At 41.4% G+C, this 17,644-nt stretch overlaps 1 protein-coding gene across 2 annotated transcripts in view; it reads right to left on the reverse strand.

The window, feature by feature from the left end:
- PHLPP1 (PH domain and leucine rich repeat protein phosphatase 1) overlaps positions 1 to 11,534 on the reverse strand; it is a 222,773-nt gene extending 211,239 nt beyond the window's left edge. The window contains exon 1 of one of the 2 annotated variants that reach the window (XM_064578772.1): positions 9,793 to 11,534. In XM_064578772.1, coding sequence (XP_064434842.1) covers positions 9,793 to 11,329 — 1,537 coding nt within the window. In that variant the 5' untranslated portion in view covers positions 11,330 to 11,534. The remainder of the gene's footprint in view (positions 1 to 9,792) is intronic. The other variant, XM_045886594.3, reaches the window with a different exon arrangement.
- Positions 11,535 to 17,644: the final 6,110 nt, after the last annotated feature.

Genomic DNA, 17,644 nt, shown 5'->3' on the forward strand with positions numbered 1-17,644 from the left:
AATGGTCACAGACTGCTATTAAGAAATTAGGGAGCAAAAAAGAAACGTAGTGGAAAGCAGATAAAGATCCTTCCCTTTCTTCCTATTTTCCTGAACAAATTCAAAGTAGCTACTAAACCTATATTATTCTATATCATAGATTTTAATCTCTTATCAGTTAAAAAACAGACAAACTAAGGAAAGTGGCATTTTATATCAGTGAAGAAATAACTCAATTATCCAATAAAAAGTATTAACACAATTTGTTCTTTCCTACTTCCTACGTTTCTTAAACAATAGATTAAAATTTTCGGCATAAAAAATAAAACTATAAGATACCACAGGAAAATACAGGAAATTTCATTTTTTAAACCTGGGATAGGGAGTCTTGACATAAATGTGTAATGGATAAAGAAAATAGGGACTTACAAAATAAAGCTAGTTTCCCTAAATATACCCCTAAAACAAATCTATAAACCAGTAGGAAAAAGCCAAATATCAAAAAAAAAGGAGCAAGTGATATGAATAGATATGAATAGGCCATTCACAATAAGTTGCCAATTAAGATGTGGGAAAAAAGTGCTCCACGTAATTAAGAACTGCAATTTTTTTTTGAATCAAGATTTTTTTCTCCCAAGACTACTTACCCTACCCCACTCCTTCCCGTCCCATCCATAAATAGGACTACCACCTCCCATTAACATCCTGCCTTAACACTCAATGGAGAACATATGTGTGGAGTGTGTGTACGAGAACAAGTGTCCTTCAATTATAGCAGTGTTTACTTCTTCCCATAAGGAGGGATCCTTATTACATACAACTGAATTTCAGCTGCCCCCAGCCATACCACCTCTCCAAGAGACCATCAAGAGAAATTTCTCCCCTGTTTCAGCATCTGGAGTACATATTCTGCATGTCAGATACAATGTATTTTTACCCTTCTGTACTTCTGCACTTTAAAAAGTTCCCTTCCTCATATTAAAAATGAGCAGTCATCTTTGAGGAATTAATTGACTCAGTAGATTAACTTCCCTATAAGGAAAGCTAAAACTTTTGCTTAAGGTAAATGACTAAATTAAAACAGAGCCTAATATAGAAGGGAATCTCTCTCACACCCCTAAAAATATTCACAAACTGCCTTTTTGCTAAAGGGGCAGAAATTTCTTTTTCTCTCTCGCTCTCCCTCCTTCTACCTCTCTTTTAGGGAGAGAGAGGAGATATTCAAAACAGTAGCAGATTTCATGATAAAAGACTTCCAAAGCCAACAAACAACAAAAGCCCAAAGATTATTGAAGCCAGTTTTTTTTTATTTCTTTATATTACACAAAAGTAGAACTGTGCATGTGTGCGTTAAGTAAGCTATGTGCATCTCATCGTGAGAAGACATCTTTTAAAAAAAACTGAAATAAAGAATATGAATACTGAATCTTTTTAATGAACATGTTTGAATGAGAATTTTTTTCAAAATCTATTTTTAAATGTTTCTCCCAAATATTTTTTAAAAGTCAATGATTTCTTTTTACATTTCCATTCTAACAATTTCAAGTTCAAAGTACAGATGAATCACCATTGGTTTTTCTGATTTTCTAGTACTGCAACTCCTCTCAGCCAACCGTCTGTCAACTTTAAAGTTCTATCATTAAATCCCCCAAAGGGTAACATCACTGATGAAATCTAATTTCCCTCTATGCAATTAAGATACCCAACTGTTCCATCAGAAGCCCCTCCTTAGAACTGTCCTCCCAAAAGCACTGATTAGAATGAAATGAAAATGGAAACATCTTGAAATCACAGAGAAACCACCAAATGTGTGACGTACACTCCATTTTTTTTAAACTTTCATTCTGAATATGAAATATAAGGAGGATCCAAAATTAAGTTTATAAATTCACAGTGTGGTGAAAAAAAGAACAACGGACAGATAATCCAAATCATGGGTGCTACTCCTAATTCGGAGACTGACTTGATCAATGATCTTAGACCAGATACCTAACCTCTATAGGCTTGCTTTCCTCATCTATAAAAATACAGATGTTGGGATGTCTGTGGGATCCTTAATTCTATCATTTAATCAAATTAACAATACAAAAATTTCATTTTCTTTAAGTGCTTTTTCTCCTGAGACTCTAGGCACCAGGACATAGGCACACAGCTCATCAAGAATTAAAACTAAAGAACTAGGAAGTTTTGCATATTTGAATACCTCCAATACAGAGTTACCATTAAAGTAAACTTGATAGGGCGCCTGGGTGGCTCAGTTGGTTGGGCGACTGCCTTCGGCTCAGGTCATGATCCTGGAGACCCTGGATCGAGTCCCGCGTCGGGCTCCCTGCTCGGCAGGGAGTCTGCTTCTCCCTCTGACCCTCCCCCGTCTCATGTGCTCTCTCTCTCATTCTCTCTCTCTCAAATAAATAAATTAATTTAAAAAAATTAAAAAAATAAAGTAAACTTGATAAACCAAATTCTGAAAGGATCTTGCTTTACACGTCAACTTAAGAAAAAACTCTAACTTTAAAAAGGATATATTTCTTTAAATTCGTCTCTAGCACACTGAGGTCTACATTGAGAAGTAGGGCCGGCAGAGAGTGAATCAAACATTACATATACTCTCATCAGTCTGAATCTATACCAAAAAGCTGATCTACTCTGGTTGTCAACCTCAGGCTATCTTGCATATATGAAGGCTAAGTCCATTCCTTTCTCCCTGAGAAAATGCAGGGGATTTGACTCTTTTAAACCCATAGACGGGTCTTACAAAACTTAAAACAACTACAACTTTTAGTCTTTCTAATGGGAAGGAAAGGTTCTCATGGAGCCCCAGAATGTTAAGAGTTGAAAGCGATCTTAGACTTACTCCTCTCCAAGCTCATCAGTTTACTGACCGGGAAAGCAACGCCCAGGATAGATTAAAATGAACGCCCAAAGTCATGCCAAGTTTCCCAGCTTTCAGACTAATTTCCTTAAACTACACACCATTTTTCCTCAAAGTGTGAGATAAAACCATGTAATTTTTTCCCCAAAGTTATTCTGAAAAACAAAACAAAACAAACAAACATACAAAACACCAACCAAGGTTACTCTCACCTGACCCCAGGACACATCAGAGAAAACTCAAAAACCGTAAGGTAGCACCCATACAGGACTAAGACACAGCCAGACAAGCTCTCAAAATATATGGAAGGGAACAAAGACAGAATTCCTGAGGAATAAATTTCTCATAAATGACAAGGTAAAAAAATAAATTGGTTCTATGCATAAAATTTCACTCTTTGGACCATGTGTCAGGAGTGAACTGACTGTAAAATCCAGATAATTATTGAATAGATAAGGAAAAAAGCAGAGATCATACTTTCACTGTATTTAAAAACATGCCTCATAGTTTAAAAGAAAGCCCAAATATTCTAACATATAAGACAGCTATATGACATGATTCATTCTCTAACTTCTTTTCACCAGATGTAGGCGTCAGTAGAAATAGGCAGCAACAAATACAAAACTCTTCCGGCTCGAAAAGAATGCAAAAGAAAAAAAGCTAAAAAGAAAAATCAACCAATTCAAATCCTCTCAAACCTCACATTTCTAATCAGATTTTTCCCTCCTTATTAAAATGGTCTAAAACAAAATTATTTCAGATTTAGTTCAGTCTCCAACTGAATGCTTTCATATAACTGGAAATGAGACTAATTTTAGCAAGCTTCATTTGGGAAAGTATATGCCAAAAATTCTGAATTTGTCTTTTGCTAAAATATTGACATTTAGAAACTTATAAAAACGTGTACAACCTACAAATAGAATTTTCCACTCCTTTTCTAATAGAACTTCTAGGTTCCAAACTCAGAAGCTCCTGGACATGTACCTGAACAAGACACTTTATCATTATATACATCTTACAATGTACTAAAGCAACCTCAAATGTAAAAATACAACAGGGAAAAAATTATTTCAGCAAGAACTTGGCGTTCTGGGGAAGGTTATGCTTGGTTTCATTAAACATACTAAAAGGTATTCTGGGCATATATTATATACAAAATATGTAACCAAACCATTCCACCTCTAAATCAAAGTGTCATGACACTTCAGTAATGTAGTAACTGTCATTATGCTTGACTCAAAGGTACACTGTGCAACCTAGAAGAGTTGCTATTTCACAGTTAACCAAATATCCTAATGTCTTTTAATTAGAATATCACTAAAGTCTGTTCCTTCCAGATCTCTGAGTTTAAAATTTATCAAAATCTCCCAAAGCCTAGAGTTGAAGTTTCATACAAATCAAAACCCAACCCGTCACAAAGACTTAGGCTATAAATACCTAATATGTCTAAAGAATCCACATGGTCACTTTTTTTGTTTTAATTATACTATCTTCAGAAAACCGAACATAAGTATAAAAAAAGGGCTTGCCCTAGAAGCACAGGGACATGAGGCCAGATTCAAAACCCCTCATTACCAGTGTTACACCAGATGCCTGGGATTAAAGGGGTGGAGTGGGTTTTAGAAAGTGGGAATTTTTTTTTTTAAGGCTTCATTTTCCCAGACATTTTGATAACTTCTCTTTTTCAAAATGTCAGGCATCTTTTTTAAAGGAAAAGCTTTTCTACTGAGTGGCTTCAGGATCTCCTGACTCTCACAATACAATTAAACCCTTCTCCTGTCCAGATAGACTGAACTGTGTTCCACCCTGGCACATAACAAAATCATTAAATCTAAAATGCCTCATTTGACAGATGTCTCATTAAATTCATCTCAAAGTTGAGGTAAGAGATGCCTTTGAAAAGAAGGGGGGGAAAAAAACACCTGTTAACTCTAAGAAAACTTTGAGAGAGAACTGCTCTCTCAAAATCCACATAGAGCTTCACTCATGTGCAACAGAAGATACTAGTAGTATGTGGCACATCTAAAATCTCCTGCCCTGGGAGAAACGCCTCTGAGTGTATGTGTGTTTAACACATCCCTGGGGACCCAAACAGGATGGAAGGCTGAAGAATCAGGGCATACTCCACCAGCTGCTGAACAAAATTCCACAAATTCAACAAATGTTTAAACTAAAATGCCAAGTATTACACTAGGCTTGGATCATAAAGAATGTCAATGAATGTTATGTTACCAATAAATCAAATTCAGGGCTTTAAAAAGAAAGAATAAGAAACAACAAAAACACTTTACACTTTAAAAAATAATGACCTCTGGATAACCAATCATTTAAGGTGGTGGATTTAACAATCTTATAGCAACAAAAAGAACTCTGAACCCAGAAACTTTAAAACCTAACTTACACATTTCCTCTCCCTGCAATTATTTCACTGAGCACAAAAGACACACAGTTTAGAAACAACTATGAAATTCAGGGAAATTCTAGCTCTCTATAATGTATGAATTATAAAAATAATTGTAACAATAGCATAGTAACACCAATAAAGCACTATCACTAAAGTACCAACAATTCTATTTTAAAATAAAAGAGTTAAGCAAGACTTTTCTGACGTATATTTTCAACACTTTACAAGTAAGGCTATGTTTTAAAGGAACTGAATTGCCACACCTCCACCCTGAAAAGTTATCCACTTTTCAGATGAAGTGTTAATTCTCTATACCCAATGAAGATTTACAGTTTAACAAATGAGGCATGGTCAAAAAAAAAAAAGTCATTAAGTAAACGTCATTCCCTAACAACTTAAATGCAAGTATGACTATTGCAACCAGAATATTTACAACATTCAGTACTCTTTCTGTATTGCCTATTTATTTGCCAGGCTTGGTACTTTAAGTTTTTAAAGGCAGCATGATAAAAAATAGGGCCATCAACATTTCACAAGGAATACCACTTTGGACTGGAGGATATCACCTCATTACCAAGAAAAATAGCGTATTTTCCGAATGCTTCTAACCAAGTGAAAAAATCAAGTGTAAATGAAATTCAGCATCGATTCATGGAAAGTGATATGAATTGCAAAACAGAACATCCCAGCTCTCTATTCTCAGCTCTGCCAAGGACTGAAAAACCACAAGCAAGAGGCAAACCTCTCTGTGCATGTTTCTCCATCTGAAAAGAGGATTGACACCGACTCCTCCCTAATAATGTTTTTGAAAGGACAAATGAGATAATTTATGTGAAAGCCCTTTAAAATTTTTTGAAGATAATAAAATCCAACATGTTAATAAACGTTCTCAAACCACAGTTATGAAGGAAAAGATAGCATGCACTTTACATCAAAAACAACAAATATAAAATGTAAATATAAAACAACAAAAATAAAGTTAAATCCTTTGTTCTTAAAATCGAAGAGACTGTTCAAGCACACACTGGTGTCACATGTTCATACCACGTGACTCAATACTGCTGTAATTATAGTAATAAGAGCCTGCTGGTCAATATTACAGCTTAATGCTGAACCACCCCTTCTCAGTTTCCATGTAGGAAACCATGTAAGGTTTGATCATTCCCAAAAGAGAAAAAGAGAAGAAATATGAGAGGGGTTAGGAGACTGTTCTCCTGAGCAGTCCCAATAAGTCACATAAAAATATCTTGTCCAAGATTCACTAGGCACAGTGGGTGTGCTCTCCATTCTCTCAACATCCTTTCCCACTATTACGATTTGAACTGAATTAGCTAGACTACTAAATCTAAAAGGTGGTGCAAGCATCAAAAAACATATAGTTTAATACTGCCCTTGGTCAGTGACTCAGACTGCCCAGGGAATCCAAAACACAAAGCTCATTAACCTTTTGAAGTCCATTATTTATGTCAAGCAACATAAATTTTTAAACTTTTTAACCTAAAATTACTCTCTTCCAATTAAAGATGGTTCATTTTAAAAGGAAATTAAATGTTAATGTACTTAAAATACTTAAAACCAGTAATTTCATATAAAGCCACTTAAATTTTGTCTTTTTTAAATCAGCTAAAAGAATGCTTGAAAGATACAATAACAATTTTCAAACTAAGTTTTCATTAACAACTCTGTAATTAAATAGCACCTTTCATCCAACACCTTATAGTTCATTAAAGACTTTCATTTTACTTTACCCAAATAAGTATTTAAATATGCAAAGGCTGCAAATGCCTCTCAAAGACTTTTAATAATAACTTGAGTCAAGTTATAAATACTGAAATTCCACTGAAAGGTGACCTTCAAAAGAATGAAAGTTCTCTGCTGGACAAAGAAGTCTCAAAAAAAAAAAAAAAAAAAGCAGCTGACTAGATAACTAGAAAGCAGGTAATGAGCTCAATTTAAATACAGTAATGTATTCAAATGACTTCAAAGGCAACTTCCTCATCTATCCTTAACTCCAACTACACATATAAACAAAAAGATGTGCAGCAATAAGACTAAGTTATACGTAAAATTATAAAAACAAATGTGGCACACAATACCCTCTTAAAGAGTGTCCTCTAAAACAAACCTTAATTCTCTTTTTCCTAAGGAAAAGAATTACTACCAAAATGTAACACTCCCATTGGGTATCCTACATTCCTCTGCAGAGGGAATTTCTAGGAATCTCCTCCAGCCAGGTACAAACCCTCACTGCGTGAAGTCCTCACAGTGTTCCCGTAGCAAGTAAGACCACCTTAAGGACAAGGCCCTTTTGTTCCTTAATAACTAAACTTTCTTGCAAAAGTTCAAATGGATTCACTATAAGCTGAATTTTGTTCTATGGCAAATGAGTATCAACAGACATTTTGTATATTACCTTGGGTTTAAAATAGGCTCAACTCTGTGTAAAAAAAACAAAATAAACTAGCCATTTCTATAACAATCAAGCATCTTCCTTCTAGGACACCTGAACAATGGCTTCACATTCAAGAATAGGTTGGATACTGTGTGCGACATCCATTTTACTACTTTTACAAGTGTGTACACAGAGGCATGTGTGTATTTATGCTGTGCATAGAGATGAAGCAAGTAAGTTCAGAAAGAAATAATAATTATGGCTTTTCATAAAAAGCAAAACAAAAAGTAAAATGACCACACCAGAAATTTAAGATTCAACCAGAAAGAAAATTTGTCACTTTTATATTGATAAGCTTTAAAAAACAAAACAAAAACACTGTACGTCCCTCAGAATATTTTAGACTCACTTGAAGAGGCAATCAAGGGAACCAAAGATTTAAATTTCATGACTAGGACACCTGAAACCTTTCCCACTAACATTTATTGTAATCAACATCAGGAAAACAAGAGATACAGAGCTCTTTCTATATAAAATTTGTTCAATACTGTTTACATAGCCTTTGCTTTCTATATATTTCAGTTTAATTGGTTTGGTTATAAGAGCATTTATCATTCTCACGTTAATATTCTCATTCCAAGCGTGATTACCATTTAATGCTTTTGTAAAATAACAGTATTTTACAAAATACATGAGTTCCAGGAGGAAAGGATATATTGCTCCTCCTACAATTAAAAAAAAAACAAACCCACCTATTTTCTAGGTCATAAACTTGTAAAGCCATGCCATCCAGTTGAGGTATTATCTTCAGATACTGCAAATGCTATTGTATTATCACATGGTTTTCTTTATAAGGCAAAAATCCATCAGAAATCCACCTGAATTATAGAAAAACTTCAATGAAACTTAAAAAGAACATCTCACCAGGAACGTTACTGGTCTTGCATATTTCAATGTGGGAGTAAAGATCTCTTCATTCAAACTAAGTTGCCACTAAGACACAAGTTGAACCAAAAACATTAAGTTAGAATGGCAACAGATTAATAAAGTTACAAGTATGATAATTTTTCCACCAGCACCAGATTTAACTCTCCTCATTTAACTTTGTTATGCTAACTTTGTTTTAAATACAATTTCTTATCATTAAGAACATAATTATTTAAACCAGAAAAAGATGCACACAAATATAAGGCTCCAATATAACAACCAGGATCTATAGCTCCCTAATTTAGCACCCACCAAGTCTTTAATCAAGAGAGAAACATTAGTCACTCCTGGTCAAGAATTAGATCTAATACATCAATCCTATCTCAAAAAGCTGGGAAAAAATAGAAAAATTAAAGAAGTTTTCATCGAGAACCGAAAAAAAGAGGAGGATTTTAGTCCCATCTCAAGAAATGGTAACCACTTCAAGTCTTATTGTGATCCCTATTTCAAGTCACACTGCAATGGTCAGACCGGGTTATAGAGGCTGGAAGTAAGAAATGAGAAATAGGCGACATCACTTTGGGTGCAAGAATCAAACTTGCAGATGAAATTGAAATAAAGCAAAAAAAAAAGCTCTGGAGAAAAGTACCACTAAGAAGGGTCCCATCTGTTAGCGAGGACTCAGTGGGCAAATGAGCATGACAGAGAGCTGAACGAGCGCCCCAAGTGACAAGAAAGGAGCTCCTGGGGGTCACGCAGGAATGGCCAACTGTGGACGAATGCACAAGGAGTGACCTGGAGCATGTCTGTTGGTCATTTCCCTCTGTCTGTATGATGTGCACGAGATGGTTTACCTGAAATCCCAAACTGCCTCAAACCCAGCATGCCCTCGAGGCGAGGCCTGAAGAAAGTCCCCTCGTTGTTAAAAGTACTACTGCCTCTTTCAGAAGTAGCTGCTACCTGTGTTTCCTGGTGGCTCTGCCACCTCTTCCAACAGCGCTTCCCCACCTCTGGGCCCTCAAGACTGACAGCAACTCGCGGATTTTTAAATTGCTCCACTTAGTATTACACAGAGGGGAGGTGAAAGCTGTAAAGAAGTAACAAAGACTCCCGAGGACGTACAGGTACTCTTGGTCTGGACAGACGGCCGACTGTACTCATTCCTCGGGACCTGAAGTGTTTACACCCCACACGTCACGATACAGGTGAATTCCTTACCTGCATAGAAGCGGATGAGGCAGCCAATCTCCGAGTCCATGCCTTCCTCCTGCACCCTCCACAACTCCCCAAATCCCAGTTGGAAGAGGTAGTCATTTTGGATCTGCAATGGCTTCTCGTCTGCCTCCAGGCGCCGGGTGGTCTCTCCGTGGAGCTGCACGTACAGGGTGGGCGGCGGAGGCGCTTTCTCCGGGGCCGCCCCGTTCCCACCCGGGGTCGACTGGGGGCGGCCAACGGCCGTAGCTGCAGCCGCCTTTTCCTCCCGAGGCCGGTCGCGGGCGGCCCCTCCCGGGCCGTCAACGCCCCTCGGGTCTTTCGGCTGCAGCAGAGGCGGGGAGGCCGTCGGGGAAGGCGGCCGGGCGCCCGCCCCGGGCCGGGATGGCGCGGAGCGGCCGGGCAGGCGGGGCTGGCCCGGAGCCGGGGCCGGGTCAGCCTCGAGCTCCTCGGACGACGAAGAGGAGCCGCTGCCGCAGCTGTAGGGGTCCAGCCGGTCGGACACGCTCTCGGCGCTGGGGCTCAGGCTGAAGCTCTCGGTGTCGGAGGCCGGGCCGGCGGCTGCGCCGTCCGGGGGCTGCGGGGCGCCCGGCTCACCCGGGCTGGAGTCTGACGGCGCGGGGCTGGCGCGGGAGGCGCGGCGCGCCCACCCGCCCGGGCCGCCCGGCAGCTGCAGGTCCGCGGGAGGCGCGCGCCGCGGGCCCCCGACGGCAGCCAGCCCGCTCCTCCCGGGCGGCGGCCCCAAGTCCCGGGGTTCCGCAGGCGCGAGCCGGGGGCCGACGTCGGGGGGCCGCTGCGTGCCGGTCGCGGGGCCCGGGCCCTTGCCTAGCACCCTCACCACACCGCTGCCTTTGTGGCCCACTTGCAGCAGGCGTGCGGCCACCTCGCCGGCCGTGGTGTCCAGCGTGCAGAGCACCGGGCGCAGGTAGGTCGAGGCCAGGTGGCGGTCGAAGACGTGCACGCAGCCCCGCTGGAGCTGGTGCCTCACCCAGTCCCGGTCCGACGGCTGCAGCTGCAGCATCTGCCGGTGCTTCAGGAGCAGCGTCTTCCTGTCCAGGCTCCGGGTGCACAGCGACGCGGAGGCCGAACAGGAGGCAGAGAGGCCGGCGGCGCCGGGGCAGTGCGAGGCGGCGGCAGCCGAGGACGACGACGAGGAGGAAGAGGACGAGCACGATGAGGCGGCGGCGGCCGCGGACAGATTCCTTTTCAGCCGCCCTCTCCTCAGCAGGAGGGAGTTGGCGCCGCTGCCGGCCCCGGGCACCGGGGCAGCCCCGCCGGCGGTGGGCTGGGGCGCCCCGCGCCGCCGCCGGCGCCCCGCGCCTCCCGCCCGGCCCGGCAGCGGCCCCGGCTGCGCCTCGCCGGGGGCCTCTTCCCGCGCCCCGCCGGTCGGGGCCGCCGGGGTCAGCGCGGGCTCCAGGCTCCGGCCGCCCCCGGCCGCTGCCGCCACCGCCGCCGCCGCCGCCGCCGCCGCCGGAGCCGGAGCTCGGTCCTCCCTGCTGGTCTCTGGGAGTCGCTGCGCCGTAGCCGCGGCGGCGGGCTCCATTGCAGTGGGGCTTCGCGCTTCCCCCCCAGCTCCGGAGGCAGCGGGAGGAGAGGGAGGCGGTGAGGCGAAGGTGGGAGACGGCGGCGGCGGCAGCGCGGGGAGAAGGGAGAAGCCAATGGCGTTCGGCGCGGCCGTTCCAGGGGATTATGTGGCAACTCGGAGCATTCCGTCGGTGTCTCGGTGTTCCATCCCGCGCGCCCGGCCGCCCGCCTCGCCGCCACCGCCCCCCCTACACACGCCCTCCCCGCCCGGGTCGCGGACTCGGGAGCGCAGGCCCCGCCCGCTCCCCCCCGCCCCACCTCGCCGCGGCGAACCAGCCGCGGAGCCGGGCTCATTGAATATTAATCACGCGCCTGGAGCGGGAAGGCGGGAGGCGGGCAGGGCGGGAGAGCCACGAGGGCCTCATGAATATGCATCGTTAGCATGACGGCATTCCCGGGAAGAGTGGAGAGAGCTGGAGGATGGAGGGGAGGCGGGGCTTCAGGGTAAACAAACGTGACGCGTGCGTACGAGGGCGGGGCGGGGCGGGGGAGGGGGGCAGTTTCCCGGGAGGTTCCTGCGCCGGCCTTGGGAGAGGGGCCGGCTGAGAAGAGAGAGGCGCCGGCGGAGAAGAGGGAGGCGCGCGGTGCACGCTGGGAGTTGCAGTTCTATTGCGGGACAAACATGCCCGAGGAAAACATGGCGAACCACAAGCCCCAGAGTTCCTTACCATATGCCCCTCCTTGCAGCCAGCCGCTGGCTATGGGCAGTGGGTATTGTGCCCTCTGCTGTTAAACTCTGTACCTGGGAATGTTCTTGTTCTTTAACTTGTGCCCAACCCGCCCATTCCCGTTCCCCACAAGACTTTCGTTTTCCCTGATTTAAACTGAGGGCTTTGAGGAACTCTACACGGTATGAAGGTCCCCGTTCCTTGGTTCTCACTTCCACCCACTGTATGAGATGCAAAAACGCACCCAGAGCACCACGGGATAACCGGCCGTGAAAGTGGCCAACCTCAATTTTCCCCGCTTTTTCCAGGCCAGGGAAGACAGCATCTGGAAGTTCGAACCTGGACAGTTGTTGAAAGCGCTTTTTGTTAAATCGTACAACCCCGAGCCGATCCTCCCGCAACTATATGTGAGAAGGAAAAAGGCAAAGTGTTGGCGTCTTTTTTCCCATTGACCTTAAAGTTTGAAGTAACTAATAACAACGGAAGCGGTGGAAAGTAGAAGAAAGAATGGACTGGAGACGTGGTGGGATATGAGATTGGCTCGTCCTGTGTATTCTCTCTTAATGTGTTACCTTGTTTCTTCTTTAAACGTTAAGGAGAAAAAAATGGTTTTTGTTGCTACAATGTTTAGTTGTGGTCTGAAAAGTTGCACTTTCTTATCAGTTAAAACAATACTGTAGGCTACACTAGAATAGCTTGCTATTTAAAAGAATTTGGTAAACCTTTTTAATTGAATTACCATTCCTCAGATTGTTTTATAAATCTGGATTTTCACATGAGAGATTCTGTCAACTGCTACTATCCAGGGCCTGCCTTAACTTCAATAAAGTTACTAAACCTGGAAAGGGGGTGGGGGTGGGGTGCCAAGGAGAGAGAAAGAGAGATGAGGAGTGCCTGGCTGGCTCAACCAGTGGAGCATGGGACTCTTGATCCCGGGGTCATGAGTTCAAGTCCCACTTGAGTGTAGAGATTCCTTAAAAATAAAAACCTTAATAAAAGAAAAAAGAAATCAGCTAGAACTTGTCACTGAAATAAATTGATAAGGGCAAGGAAACTCACGCTTAGGTTATCTACACAATTCCACTGAAGAGGAATGGAGGATGCTATCAGGATAAAAATAAATATTTCTCTTAATTCTTGAAATTCCTGAAAATGATTTTCTATATCTTTATTTTGAAATCTTACCCCTTGGCCTCATGAAACTAATTTTTATTGCATTTCAATTCAATCAACAGCACAGAGTTCCATTTTTTTTTAATTAGGGAGAATGCAAATTCTCCCAAGAGTTAAGACAGTCATGTCAATGAATTTAACAAATAATCATAAACATATTATACACCAGTCACTGTGGTAAGCAATTGAATAAATCAGACACTGTCCTTGCCTTCATAGAGCTTATAGGTTATGAAGAAAGACATTCAACAAGTGAGAGGGATGTAGAAAGGGGAAACTACAAGGTGCCATGAAAAGAAACAAAAATAAAACAAGGGGAACTGACCTTCTCTAGGAAGTCAAAAAAATAGACTCGTTTTGGATGAAATTTTCTGTAACAAATGAAACTGGGTAGTTGCTGAAGGATCTGTCTCTGAAAAAGGCAGAAAAGAGGTAATGATATTGAAGATAAATTTCAACGACACTAATCTGTATGTTGCCTTGAACAACTCCTAACACAAACTATTCGTTCTAGAAATGAAAAGAATGGTATTTTAATTTAGCCTTTCTTAAATTAGATTAAAAAACAAAGAGCATGTTAAATTTCAATCCTAAAACATGGACTGTTTACACCTCTTTATATTCATTAGTTCCTTAGCTGATTTCCTACAAACCTGTTTAATTTTTGCTATTTAAGAAATATGGCTTATAGCTTATAGCCCCCATTTGGCTGCCTTCTAAAGGGATATTTCTTTAGCTAATGTACCAAACTCAGGGAAAGGTTGTTCTAATCATAAATACTGTTACCATTGGCCTAATATCCATTTGCATCCTCTCTAAGAAATTGTAGTACTGTACTTAATCTAGCTCTGGTTCCTGTCATTCAGCTTTATACAATCACCCCAACTCTGCATTTTTATCCTCTAGGAATTTTGTTTACTCTTTGAAGGTAGTTATAACCAAAACACCTCCTCCAAGGGGAAAAAAATTAAAGAAAAAACACAGCTCAGAGAATTTGGTATCCAAAGTACTGGAGGTAGGAGGGGCTGGGAGTCATCATACACACCTGCCCCACTTAGTATGAGGAATTAGTGAATTGGGAGGAGGAGGGGCATAATGAGTAGTGTCAATGTTAAAGTATCTCAGCATAAAGAAAAAAGGAAATACATTCCAGCCTAAAAAACAAAACAAAACAAAAAATCCTGTGTTGGGGACAGGGTGAGGAAGAAGAAGAATGTAGAATATAATTTCTACATAGATGAACTATTTTATGCACAGCATCCATAGTCTGAGAGGTGCCATATTCCACTGCACCCAGAATAATAAAAATCAGAGTTGAGGGTAGAGCAGAAGAACAAGGGTGCACAGTGTGACCCATCCCTTGTTCCACCTCCAAACCTTCAATAAAGTCACTAAACTTGGAGGTGAGAGTAGAAAGAGAAAGAAAAGGAGAGTTCATAGAGAATACAGTCCCCCTACCACTAGATCAGCTGGAACCTCACAGCTGAAATAACAGACATTGATAAGGGCAATGAAACTTGTGCTTAGAACTTGCTAGTATCATGGAACATCATTCAGACCATCTGAGCCAACCCACACTATACCATTTCTCTGAATAAGAAAAGGATTCCAGTAAAGGACAAATGTTTTCCAGATACCCATGAAATAGCAGCTTCTACTAAAAGTAGAGTGGGGAATAGGCCAGTATCCTGAAACCATGTAACTCATGAATGCCCCCTACCCTTTAAAGTGTTCCAAATGTACAGTCTAATACCACATTTCTGACTAACCACACTCTTCAAAGAATCACATCTTAAAATGCTAAAAGATAATCCTGAAAAGAAACAACAGATGTAAAAGCTGCAAACCCTGATGCCAACTTGTTAAAATATTTTCACAGCTAAGTATAGAAAAAGAGAACATAATTTTCAATTTACTGCCACAGTTTATTTTATGCTGTGTGATTTATAACTGACTTGCTGTGTTTTGCATCTAGGTTAATCCTGTTTGCATCCTTAGATCCAAGATAAAAGAAACCATCGTTGGAATTTTTTTCTAATATAAGCAGTTGGAATTTTAATGGAAGCATGAATTGATAGCTGGGATGGTTTCAGTCTGAATTGCTAAGGGCTCAGCTGTGTCCAGAAATAAACTCAGAAAGATGCAATATACAATGTAATACATTTAGTTAGCACATTATGAACATGGGATCTAATTATAGTTTCACATTCTTACATCCCTTGAGCTACTAGTGGTTTACCACGCCTAAATTGCTCACTATTTACTCATTCTTTTTTACTACGAGGGACCCATTTAGCAAATTACTGCTCTAGTGCACTAAATGGGCCCCAGGTGGCTAAACTGAATTCGTATGTTCCCTTCTCACTGGCAGGAAGATACCTCCTGTTCTCTCTAAATCTTTACCCCTCCCTCACAAAACTTACCATTTGAACTCTCTCCAGAGCTCAGATTGCCACTCATTTTAGGTAGTCCACTTTATAAATACACTTCAGAGCTTTTTAGATTTTTAGTGCACCCTTTTAAATCCCATGATTCTTTGTCTTTTTCTTATTTCTCACGTCCTGCCTCATAGAAATAAACAGATGTATTATATTACATCACAACAATGAAGTATTAGACCAAGAAATAAAGACCTTGTAATCCCACCTCTTCCAGTAACAATGTAAATCACCTGGGGCACTTATTCAACAGATATTTATTGAAAATCTATGTGTAGGCACCATTTACCCCCAGTAAATAGTATAGACAAAAATACCCGCCCTAAGGAAGCTTGTAAATAACATTATCAATCTTGGGGTGCCTGGGTGGCTCAGTCGTTAAGCGTCTGCCTTCAGCTCAGGTCATGATCCCAGGGTCCTGGGATTGAGCCCCGCATTGGGCTCCCTGCTCCACGGGACGCCTGCTTCTTCCTCTCCCACTCCCCCTGCTTGTGTTCCCTCTCTCGCTGTCTCTCCCTGTCAAATAAATAAATAAAATCTTTAAAGAAAAAAAAATAATAACATTACCTATCTTTTTAAATCTTTAGTTAAAACTGACCTCTTTTCTTTTATAAAGAAGGTTCTTGTTTTAGGCAAATGGGAAATATGGCAATCTAGATATATTTGTTACACATTAGGGTATAAATGTTCACTCCCAAAGTATTCTATATTCTTTGTCTTATATATGAATTCATCATACAATTGCTTAAACACTGGACCTTTATAATATTTATACATTTAAAATAGATTAATTTAAAAAACTGATTTATACTCAGCTTTTTAGAAACTCATTTTGGGTTCTAATCTGTCCCAAGTACCTAAGATCTCTTTCCACCAAGATTCCTAACTAACAAAAATCCTTCCAAAATCATCCCAAAGCATTTCTCCTGAATCTTTCATGAGTAAAAATAGAAAAGTAGTCTCCAGATAATGATTCCCCTATATTTATGGTCATTAATTATACCCTACAGCAGTAACATGGGTATTCTCTTTTTGTGCCCCCAAACTGAATGATTATAGGAGACAGAGTCCATTCCTAGAAATCTTACCCTTTTCCCCTCTACTTCCCATCACATCCACTGGTCTGGACTCCTAGATACAGTTGTTTCTTAGGGCTGTCATAACAAAGGACCATGAACCAGATGGCTTGAAACAACAGAAATTTATTCTCTCACAGTTCTGGGGCTGGAAGTCCAAAATCAAGGTGTCCCCAGGATCATGCTCCCTTTGAAGTCTCTGGGGACACCCTTTCTTGCCTCATCCAGCTTCTGGTGGTTGCAGCATTCCTTGGCTTGGAGGTACATCCTTCAATCTCTGTTTCCTAGCATCTGTCATTGCATGGCCTTTTCCCTGTATCCTCATGTCCCAACTCCTCTTCTTATAAGGATGCCAGTAATTGGATCAGGGCCCATTCTAATCTATTATGATCTCATCTTAACTTGATTATATCTGCAAAAACCCTATTTCCAAATATGTTCACCTTCTCAGGAACCAAGTAGATGTGAATTTTGGTTGGGGACACTCCAGTATACTAGGTGTTTTGTAGCATTCCTCAGGAGTGACAATCTGAAATTTATCAGACTTCTAGATTTCAGGGATTCGTAAAATCCCATCACCCAAAAAAACTGGTGACCAAACTAGGGATATAAACCTTTTACTCATTCATTTAAATATTCACTATGTCTCCTATGTCAGGCCCTAAGCTAGGTCTGAGTACATAATAGCAAATAAAACAGTTATAAGCATTGCCCTCAAAACCATTTTTAAACTATAAATACCATAAATATACTATTAAAGAAAGGACATTTTAACACACACACAAAAGTAGGAAAGACAAGTCTCAGCATAGAAGGTATTCTCTTTAAAGTGAACAAAGTTAACTTTATGGAAAACTCCTTACTTTGTCCTTTTTTTCCTCATGTTACCACTAATCAAGAAAAATACCATGGCAAACCA

The sequence above is a fragment of the Mirounga angustirostris genome, unplaced genomic scaffold (genome assembly GCF_029215605.1).
Source record: "Mirounga angustirostris isolate CCGP_5_RB_7025 unplaced genomic scaffold, mMirAng1.0.hap1 SCAF_14, whole genome shotgun sequence".
NCBI lineage: Eukaryota > Metazoa > Chordata > Mammalia > Carnivora > Phocidae > Mirounga > Mirounga angustirostris.